The sequence below is a fragment of the Charadrius vociferus genome, unplaced genomic scaffold, assembly GCF_000708025.1.
Source record: "Charadrius vociferus isolate BGI_N301 unplaced genomic scaffold, ASM70802v2 scaffold2430, whole genome shotgun sequence".
In the NCBI taxonomy this organism is placed as follows: Eukaryota; Metazoa; Chordata; class Aves; order Charadriiformes; family Charadriidae; genus Charadrius; species Charadrius vociferus.
In genome coordinates, this window is record NW_009646332.1 from 10033 (window position 1) to 20652 (window position 10620).

At 48.7% G+C, this 10620-nt stretch overlaps 1 protein-coding gene across 1 annotated transcript in view; it reads right to left on the reverse strand.

Annotated features, from left to right (window-relative positions):
* Nucleotides 1-5237: 5237 nt before the first annotated feature.
* The window catches only part of IKZF3 (IKAROS family zinc finger 3 (Aiolos)), a 29070-nt gene continuing 23687 nt past the window's right edge, over nt 5238-10620 (reverse strand). The window contains exon 7 of the mRNA XM_009885116.1: nt 5238-5941. Within this exon, the coding sequence (XP_009883418.1) occupies nt 5238-5941 (704 nt within the window). The remainder of the gene's footprint in view (nt 5942-10620) is intronic.

Below are 10620 nucleotides of genomic sequence, written 5' to 3' on the forward strand. Positions count from 1 at the left end.
CGTGCTCCCCCGCGGCCGGGGCGGCTGTGGGCAAAAGCCCCAGCGGTGCCCCCCTATCCGCTGTCACTCGGCCTCCCCCCAGGGAAAGGGGACACGGAGGTGGCCCCGTGCCCTGCTGACGCCTTGCCCCTGGATTTTGGGGGCAGCGGGAGACCGGCAGAGCCGCCCAGCCCACGCGGAGAGCTGCGAAACGCCGTCGGGTCCTCGGTGGGATGGGGCGGAGGAGCGTGACTCAGTGAAAGGCTGGAGAATTGGGACAAGGAGGAGGTGGCGGCGGTGACTCAGTCCTCCCTCACCCGCTCTCCCCTCCCGCCACCGCTGGTTTTCTGCTGCTGGACCGCTCCCTGAGAGGGAGCAGGAGCTGGCCGGGATGCTCAGAGGATGCAGTTCAGCGCCCCGCGGAGTTTTATAGGATTTTATTCAGGCGTTACAAAGCGTGTTTCAACACGACGGGGGAAACTAGTTCCTCTCCGCTCTATCGCAATTACAGCATATCAGCAGATAAGGATCTCTCTGTCATAACATCAACCGAACGGTTTTATAAGCCTGGTGCTTTAAAGGGGGTTTGGTTCCAGGCAGAAGAGGGCCGAGGGGTTTTTTAGCACCAAAACAGCTCTTATTCAGGGCAAAGCCAGGCTGGGGATCCGCTGCGGGACTCGCTGCCCTGACCCCCCCGGGCTGGCCCGGGGCTGCGAGTGCAGGCACTCTTTCACCCCGTCCTTCAGCGTGACCTGGCGGCGTCACAGCCAGAGGAAAACAACTCCTGGCACCTGCGTTTCAGCCAGGCTGGGAAGGAAGCGAAGGTAAAAGAGAAAAAGGATCCTCTGACTTTTTTTTTTTTTTTCCTCCTTTTCTTTTCTTTGTTTCAAGCCTGTCCAGCTTCTTGCGGTAGAAGGTGTCAGGAGAGAATGAAATAAGTGTGAACAACGTCAACCTGCTAAAACAGGTGCTAAAAAAGGCTGCGGGAGGGTTGGCGTGAGCCTCCGCCCTCCGCGCCTGCCGGGATGTTTCCGTCTGACTGATGTGCTCCGGCGCGATGGGCGCAGCCCCCGTCACCCCACGGAAACCCTGAGCCCACCCCGTGCCCGCTGGAGCAGCCGTGCTTCAAGCATGTCCTGCAGCGGGTCCGGGCACGCGGGGGGGAGCGTTGCCTGCGCCCCACGCGGCTGCAGGGGCGGCAGACCTGTCCCTGTGCAGATCTCAGGGGACACCAGCCAGCGCTACCGGCCTTGCCGGGAGGAGCAGCAAGAGCGTGGCTGCCTGGGGAGGAATTAGAGGGGCACGTGCCCCTTCCACCGACCCCGTCCCAAAAGCTCCTCTCCCCCACCCTGCGTGCCGGCGAGAGGGCAGCGTCCCTCACACGCGCCCGGCATCACCTGCAGATTGCCAGGCATCCCAGGCGCGAACCCGGCCGCAAGCATTTGCCGGCACCACGGCTCAGCACCCGGCCAAGGCCACCGCCGCCTCCTCCGCGCTTCTACCGGAGCCCAGTTTCGCTATGACTGTGCTCGGTATCACCACGGTGAGGAGGACGGCTTTTGGTGACACATCACGTCGCAGGGAGCGTGTCCGCAGGCTGGGAGCGGCTGCCGGCCCGCACGCTCAGGCTGGAGCCCAGGGCATCCCGCGGGAATCGCTTCTGCTCTACCGGGGCAAATTTGGGCCGTTCCCCTCCCTCCAACGCTTGTCCTGAGCTCGCTGGGGAGACTGGGAAAGCCAGCAGCAGCCCCAGGTCAGAGAGGGGCATGTTTCCTTGGACCGTATTGTTCATTTATTAACCAAAACTGAAGACCGACACCATTTTTCAGCAGTTAGAGGAGCAGACTCCATTATCGCTAAATCTCCCAGTGCATCAGCACGCCACTGAGTAACTAGTTGGCGTTCTGCTAACCACAGCCCTCAGCCCCGACTGGAAGCACCACAGCTCCGCGCCAGTCGCAGGTTTCCTCGCATCTGTGTGATCTGCAGATGCCAGAGGGGACAGGCGGCAGCAGCTCCAGCCCCGCTGCGCTGAGCTGGCTCCTGCCCATGGGCCAGCGCTTGCCAGTCACCTCCCGGCTTTGAGCGTTGGGCTCACCTCGGCTTTCGTGTCTGTGGGGAACGAGCTTTGGCGTGGGCGAGCAGCGAAGCACAGCGCAGCACCCGGGGTCCCTTCAACTACTACGTACATCTAAAGCTTTTAAAAAAATCAGTAAAGTTTTAAGCACAGGAGGCTCATTTTTTAATGCTAAAAGCCCATTCCTGAGCCTCCTCCGCGCTGCCGCTGTTTAGGTATAATTGGGCAGTAAATAAAGAAACCAAGCGAGAGAGCCCAACAGCCAGCGGGAGCGCCTTCAAAGAGAACCATCCAAACAGAAATTCGTTTCCTACCAAAATAAGCAAACCAGGGGCAGAATATCTCAGGTTCCCAACAAATACCGGTGTTTTTTCGCCCCTCCATTTTCCCAGACGAGGCGATTTGCAAAGCTCCTCTGAGCTCAGCGACCTGCGCGAGACCGAGCGCAGCCCTTCGACCTACGGGCACGGCCCAAGGGGATTCTCTGCCTCCCGGGACAGCGCGGCTGGGGCTTGACCCACACGGAGTGGAGTTCGGGGAGGGACGGGGTCGGCTGCACCAGCAGGGTCCCCCGACGCACCGGGAGGCGCACGGAGGGGGCTGACCCTGGAACGGCACAGCGCTGGTGCGTCCGGCTCTCCAGGACACAGCCGAGGCCGGCTCTGGCCCCGGTTCAGGGAGTCGAGGGCACATGCTTGGCGAGCATCACACAGCAGATCAACAGCACTCGTAAATATATATATATATTTTTTTTTTAATAAATGACTGGGTTGAAACTCCACAGCATGAGATTGTTCAACAGCAGAGCTGTAACGAGGTTACCGCTCGTCAACTCCAGACGGAGCAAGGAACTTCTTTTGGTTCAGCCTATCTTGAAATCACGACTCTGCCCGAGCAGTGGTGGGCAAATGGTGCCGTGCAGGCCAGGCGCTGCGAGCACCTGCCTCCTTCCTCTCAAAAACCTGGCAGCACCGCTCAGGCTGAGCTGCTCGGAGGTGCGGCGGTTGATTGCTCACCTTATCTGGGAAGCAAGGGTAGGTGGCTGAAGCCCTGCCTGGCGGTAAGTTTAGAGTGGGAGAGTAATCTGAAGAGTGTTTTCAAGGATTCGGTAGCGGCGTGAGAAAGAAACCGGCGGTGCTGCGTGACACACATTCGGCAATCTGAGGAGCTTCCTGTGCAAACGACAAGTTACGTTTCACTGCGCGTAACCTTATTAATTTCTGTTGAACTGTGAGGCGCGTTTTCATCAGCCATGATGCGCGTGTAACTCAGTCGCTTCCCCCAAGAGAACGCAGCAGGAGAGATGGAGTTATTGAACGATTGACGCTAACTGAAGCGGGGAACAGGCTGAAGCCTTTCCAAGCCCAGGCAGCCCTCAGATGACCGGGTTCAGCCCCTGGTGGAACTGCAGCCTCGCTCGCAGAAGGACTGTCGGTCGCGCCGTGACATTGGGTATTCGTCAGGGAAGAACCAACATCCACCTGCTCACTGTATGTGCCTCATGATGGGAAACCAGTTATTGGAAAAGGTTCTAAACCTATTTTATAACCACACACATAACAACACACAAGGGGGCAAACTAGCTCTCCTTCTCCCCAGCGATAAGCTGGACATAGGCTGTAGCACTTCCGCAGCACTTCAGATACTCAAACACTCCGCAGACTAATTTATCCTTCTTCAGACTTACCCTTACTGGGAAAAATGAACATAATTTTCTTTTTTGTACCTTAAAATTCAGGGAGGGAGAAAATATTTGAGCCAAAAGAGCGAGCCCAGGTCAGAGGGAGGAATGAAATTCCTTATTTCTTGGCCCTCGGCACTCCACCTGGGTCTCCGGGCCGCAGCCTTCCCTCACGGAAAGGGATGGATCACCATGGATATTGGCACAGCAACGTTGAAAAAGTACAAAAGCAATGTAGATATCAAACCATACCTTGGATGCAAAAAGTCCACCAGAACACACTTAACTCTACATTATACAAAAATACTTTGCAAAGAATAAACATTCACTCAGCAAAACTGTTATCAAATTCGTATCTTCAGCACAGTGACTAATAATACAGCTGCAGAGCAACGATTAGATTAAAAGAACTATTTTAAAAACCAGCTTCAAAGTAATGGTAAATACTCATTTTGCAAAACAGCACATTTCACTCCGAGGGATATCCCCACGTAAAACCAGACAGTGTGATTGAGCTGTCAGCTCCCACACAGTCATGTATGCAGATTCTCACGGTGTCTGCTGCCAGGACAGGGTGACTCCTGCTCCGAGCCCAACGCCGGCCGCCCTCCGCAGGGATGCTGCGTGCCGGGGCTGGCTGCCGACCGGACGGCACGGCTGCCGGTTCTGCTGCTGGAGCTGAGCAGGAGCAAGGCAGCGGCACAACGCACAGCGCGGTTTCATCCCGTTCCTGGCATCCATCAGAAAGGAGGACTTTCCATCAGAGAAAATCTGGATTTCCCCCAGACTGCATGGATGAGCCAACCAGTGATCTCACTGGGTATCCCAAAAATGCATGCTGTTAAAAAACCCCAACCCTAAAATAGGTCTCATTTCTTATTTTGCTATTACTGACTAAGACGCATGTGGGAGTGACTTTAAAGAAAGTGAACAGAGGGGTAAGAAAAATGAAAGTGTGGTGGGGCCACATGCTCTTTAAGACTTAGGGGAAAACCTTTAAAGAGGAATTAATAATCCCTCCCAGACGTGTTTTCCTTGTTTCAGTCATTAGCCGTTTGAAGAACATCAGGATTGTAACAGCTAGAAAAAGCTCCTCTGATGGACTTCTGACGATACTCTGACCGAGCAGGGAAACTGGCAGCAGGGCATAAAAACCTTTTGCGCTGAGTTAAAGCATACATCATAAAAACAAACACTCATTAAAAAATAAAACCATCCTAAATGGCTCTTAATTTTCACAAAAATAAAATTCATATAAAAATCAGTCTCTGCTCCTGGTATGTTGTATGTACCACTCACCACAGCAGCTAGCCATAAATGCTACAGAACACTGAATTATTTGTAAAAAAAAATTTAAAAGGTGTCACCTTCCTGTGACACTCATTTAAAAACTGGCATAGAAAAATACCCAAGGAATTTCTTTATACTAATTAAAAAACAAACAAGCAAGCCTCCCCTCCACCCTAAAACAAAGCCTTTGACCTTGGAAAACCAGTCCTTTCATTTGAGTACTACTCTGTGCTCTCCTCGCGCTATGTGTGAGGAAAATTCGTATCGGTCATGGCTCCTGTACCCGCAGACATTGCACTCGAAGGGATCGCGGAACCCGTGGCAGCCCATGTGGATGGTGAACATCACGTAATCCAAAAAGAGGACGCGGCAATGGTCGCACCGGTAGACCCCGATGGCTTCCCCTTCCTTGTTGATGACCTTAAAGGCATCGCGGGGGCATATGGCGGGTGGCTTGATTATGTCATAGGGCCTCGGGAAATCCTTCAAGGACTGGAGGCCGTTGCGGGCCTGAGCGGGGATCATCTGGCTTTGATGGAAGGTGGGATTCTGCCGCTCCTCGTGGTTGCTGTCAGTGTCTGTGGAGTCTTGGCCGCTGTTGTTCGGGGAAAGGCCTCTGTCGGAAGACAGGCTTTTGTCCCTGAGGTGGGCATGGCTCTTCTCCGCATCCTGCGAGGTGCCGTTTGGCACATCGGTGCGGGTCAGCGGTATGGGGTACAGACTGCTTATGACGGGGACCATTTCGGAGGTGGGAGCTGGGGGGGTCTGCACAAGAGGGCGCAAGGCTTCAGCCCCAAGGTAGGTGATGGCATTGTTTATGGCCTGGTCCATCATGCGTCCTTGCATTATGTCGCTTTCCTTCTCATACATGAAACTCGAATTATAATTAACATCAAAACTATGTCGTTTCTCACCTGCAAGAGAGGAGAGGTATTAAATTACCTGGGTGGGTAAGGAAGTATTTAAACTCTGTGATGCCCTTTCTAAATGGCAGTAGTTTCTGGAAAGAGGCATGAAATGTTCTCTGCTGAAAGAGGCTGTTCACATACACAAGTAGCTTTTGGGGGGGCTGTGTGTGTTATTTTTTTAAAGCCCAGGCTTGGAAACAAAAGAATCTAATAGAGGAGGTGGTGAGGATACTTACGGGACAAATCATAATGAATTTTTTTTTTTAATTATTCTGGGACTTAAGGGGAAGAATATTATCAAAGCTTCCATAGATTAACTTCTCTCACCTTTTTTATAGAAAACGGTAAATAATCATTAATGAAAATACTTGTAAAAGAGCTAATGGATAATGAAGAAAATAGCCCATTTTCAGTACCCAGACCGCCACCTTTCATTTCCCCCAAGAAGTGTACCCCTCTTGAACAGAAACAGCGAAGACGAGGACCGGCTGAGATCTGATGCACTTTTCACTGCTTTTACCAATCTCACAGAGTCTTTTATACATGCTTGGACACTGAAGTCAATTTTCCCCACTGTCCTCTGACAACTACAGCTTCCTCTGCACCACGCCTGGTTCCTTTGAACTCAACACAGGTTTTCAGATAACGTGACACTGGCAGCTATGTACGTATGTACAGAAGAACACATTTAAGGTCACTTGATACAGGGCTAGTGAAAGAGGAGTGAAAGGTATCCCCCTCTGGGTGTGCTGGGGCTTTGAAAGCACTAGACTAGACAGAACAGGAGGAGAACTAAGAGACTGGACCTGAAATTCCACTCACGCCTCTTCCAGCAAGGACTAAGGCAGGGGAGGCTGGGCAGCACACGGCAAACTAGTTTTCTCTATGCCAGGTGCAGGGAGGAAATAAAACCGCACCCCAAAAGGACTAAAGTCACTTTTTTGATGAATGTCTAGAAATAAGTAACCGAATTCTGTGGTTACATAAAACATAAAATTGTTCATAGCTTTAAAAAAAAAATGGACCAGACCAAATGTTTCATGTGTAAGTGACTTGCAAACATCAGATCCACTAATCTTTTAGTTACGGTAACTCGAGTAGTGCAGATGTTTATCAGTCACCTGTCAACACCATGACTCAATGTATATGAAACTCATTAGGTTTCACTGCAGAGGCACAAAACCAGGAACTCACGTTTCTCTTATAAAACACTCAAAAAGGTTAGTGAACCACAAGAGTGTAACTGCTTCCAACCCTCAACAAAACTTGCTATCCAACTTTACACAGAAGGAAACAAAACGATATAGCACATTTGTATGACTCATAAAACCAGCTCCAGGCAAGTGAAAGATATGAACAAATTTGAAGGGTTTTTTTTTTTAAAAAAAAAAGGCAACAAAAGCAAAAATAGACAGGACTCCCTATAAATTTTGGGTTAGGATTCACTGTCATAATGTAAGACACAAAAAAAAGGCAACGTATGATCACTGAGGCTCTCACAGTATTCTATTATTCCACTATCCTGGTGGCTTTTAAAGTCCCTATGATAGCCCATTCTGTCTCACTTAAATTACCAGTTATATCAAATTAAATTCAAATACCCAAATTTTCTTCTGACATACATTAACGTGACACGTTGCTGTACGCTTTTAAAAGGCCACGGCACATCAGATGCAGACTCCTTATATGAGAGGGCAAGAAATGAGGCTGTAAACTACACTGCGACATTTCTAACTTTGGGAGGAAAAGGCATTACATAAAGAATGGCTTCTCTCTCTCCCTCCCCCCCACTGTCTCAGCAGACACCCCAAGGCAAGCATGCCTCTGATTTCGATACCTCGGTAAGATGCCTATATTTAGGCAGGCTGAATCTGTATGAAAGTGCCACAGAAAGTGCTAATCCTATATCCAGAACGGCAAGCTACGGCACCGGATCGCAATCAAGCAGATGGGGGGGAGCACTCTTCATCGATTGTTTTGTTTCCCCTTGATGAAATATAGCAAACCTCTCCATGGAAAGAGACAAAAAGCCAGACCAGTGCTTCACTCAAACCCGACAGCAATCAGTCAGGAGAAAGTTGGTCTCAATGATTTAGAAAAAGGGAAAGGAGGATATGGGGAGCGGGGGTTGAGTAAGATGGACTGTGCCGAAAGCAGTTGATGTTTTATCTCTGCAGCTGGCAGGCCAATGTAACAGATTATTCTGAGTTAAGCCACAAAGTTATTGAAAAACACTACATTAAAAATTAAATTTACAGGTTTGCTAGTGTTCATTTACAAAGCAGCCACCGGTTAGCAGAACCTCGTTCCTGGGGTTTTCTGGTTTTTGTTTGTCTCAGTGCAATGCAAAAGCTTTCCCCCTCAAAATTCACACATGAGCCATAGCGTATGACACATACTCATGTGCTGCTCAGTGATGCTTCACTTACTCTAAAATGTACATAGATTTTTGCAACCTGATGAGGTGTGGACACTGGAAACGGGGAGTGAACCTGCTTCCTGCCGCTGCACTAACCAAAGCAGGCAATTTCTCACTAGACTCTGCGCACTGGGGGATCACGGCGGCTGTTGCTCCGTCAGAACTGTGCCAGCACTTTGACCACTATGAGAAATAGATTTGTACTCCTGGTCTCAGGGAGAACTTGTTTTTAAAAAGGAAGAAATAGAGAAGTCTGTGGGTCGAGATACTCAGATGGTGTAAACTGGCAAAAATGCACTGACTCCACTGGTTCCTTCACCTTGTGTCAACTGAAGATACAGCTCCACGAGCATTTGGTACAGCAGCGAAGTACCACCAGCACAGGCATCTATTCTGCTGGGCTATTTTCATTTGCTGGTTTTCTTTTTTAAATACCTTTTCATGAATCAAACCAAGAAGTACAAAAAGTCAGGGTTTGTAGGTTTGGTCCATATACACGCAAAATGGAAATCCACAGCAAAATAGGAAACACAAAATCATAAACGTCCATTCAAATGCTTGTTCCCTCGTAACTAAAGGATAAGCTGAGGACAAAATCTTTGCAGGAGAAGCCTTTGAAGGGGGCCCCAGTGTAGAGGTTAAGAGTCAAGTATACGGTCTGCTGATCCGTGTCCCTATTTGAGGCTCGTACTTGTGCACATGAGGTAGCTACTGAAGATGAAAATGTGAAAAAATAAAGTGGGCAAGACTCCTGGTGCTTCTATGAATCTCTGTAGAGCCCTCAAATAATAATAAAGGGTTTTTTTTTTCTGATCAATAGACTTCATTCACAGAAATGAGCCAAACAAAGATGCCTTGTTAGTATACATCTCTATCCCGTCTTCCTGACAAAATGAAAAATCAGCAGCTGTTCTGAGAATGCCGTTTCCCAAGAAATCACAAAGCTGTCCTGGCAGATTTGCACTCCTACACATACAGTTCAGAAAGTCACAGAAGTCAAATCAAGGTCGGGCAGACTGCTTTTGCAAACGTACTTCCCAGGGATAAAAGGGACCAAGTGAGTAATTTTTTCACACATTACCCAACAAGAACATGCCAATCACATAGGTTCTAGAAAAACACTAAGTTTCAGAAATCAGTTATTTTGTTCCTTTAGGTGAACTGCCCTGGGTCCTCCAACTTCTCCACAACACCCCTTGCATGACACGGTATCAGTTCATGCCATCTGCAGACCACGTTACTGAGCACAATCACAAATCAAAAAAGGATCTATTCCATACGGTAAAACAAATCAGAAAAACACTAGTACTTAACTTTAAGCGTACGCTGAGTGGTTGTATCCTGCTGTAGGACGTGTTTAATAAAATACATAGATTGAATTGGTAGCAGTTGTAAAACAAGATAGGGTGAAGCTGATCTCAGTGCTAAAAAAATAGGAAGCTCAAGATTTTGAAAAACATTTGCATTAGTATTACTGTTTGAATCACAGCATGACATGTAAGGTCTAAATCACACAGTCAACAGTTTCAGTATTAAGTACCCAAAGGCGCTCAGATGGAGTGTGCTGGTGTTACTTCACTCCTGTACAAAAAGGTGACCTTTTTAAAACCATACTAAGATGTCTAAATAAAAGTTATCGGTTTTCATAGTTGAAAGTCCAGTGCTACCCACCAAATCCAGTAAGAGCTCCATTACCTTCAAAAATCAAGTAGCTTTTATGGATTTAGCAGCATACCTTTACCTAGGTTTGGCCCTTAGCCCCAGACGTTCAGGACAGGTCCTCAGAACATCCCTCTGCCAGGTGGGGCTGTCTGACAGCGGCTGATCACTGCCCACACACGCAGCCCCACACTTCTCCCCTCCCCGGTCATGTGTGTCAACACCCGCCACCACGCAGGCCCCTATTCTGAAGGTAACGTTTGTATTAAGAAAAATAAGCGCCCGGTACCTTATATAACCCTACAGAATATAACAAATAAGGCATTATTAGTACTAATATTATATAACTGCTGACTCAGTCACGTCTTTGCTCGGGACACGAGTTGCATTTTATTTTCTTAAAAGGCAAGTTAATGAACTAAGACTAGCCAAGAGGATCAGGCGTTCACTGAAACACAAAACCTGCCAAACTAGTATTTAAGATCCCCAGCATGCAAAACTCTGATCATAGAAAATTAAATGCAAAGAGAATGCTATGGAAACATCTTGTTGCTTAAATTACCACAAGAAAGGATTTGATATTTTTTAATCATATTCAAATTCAGCA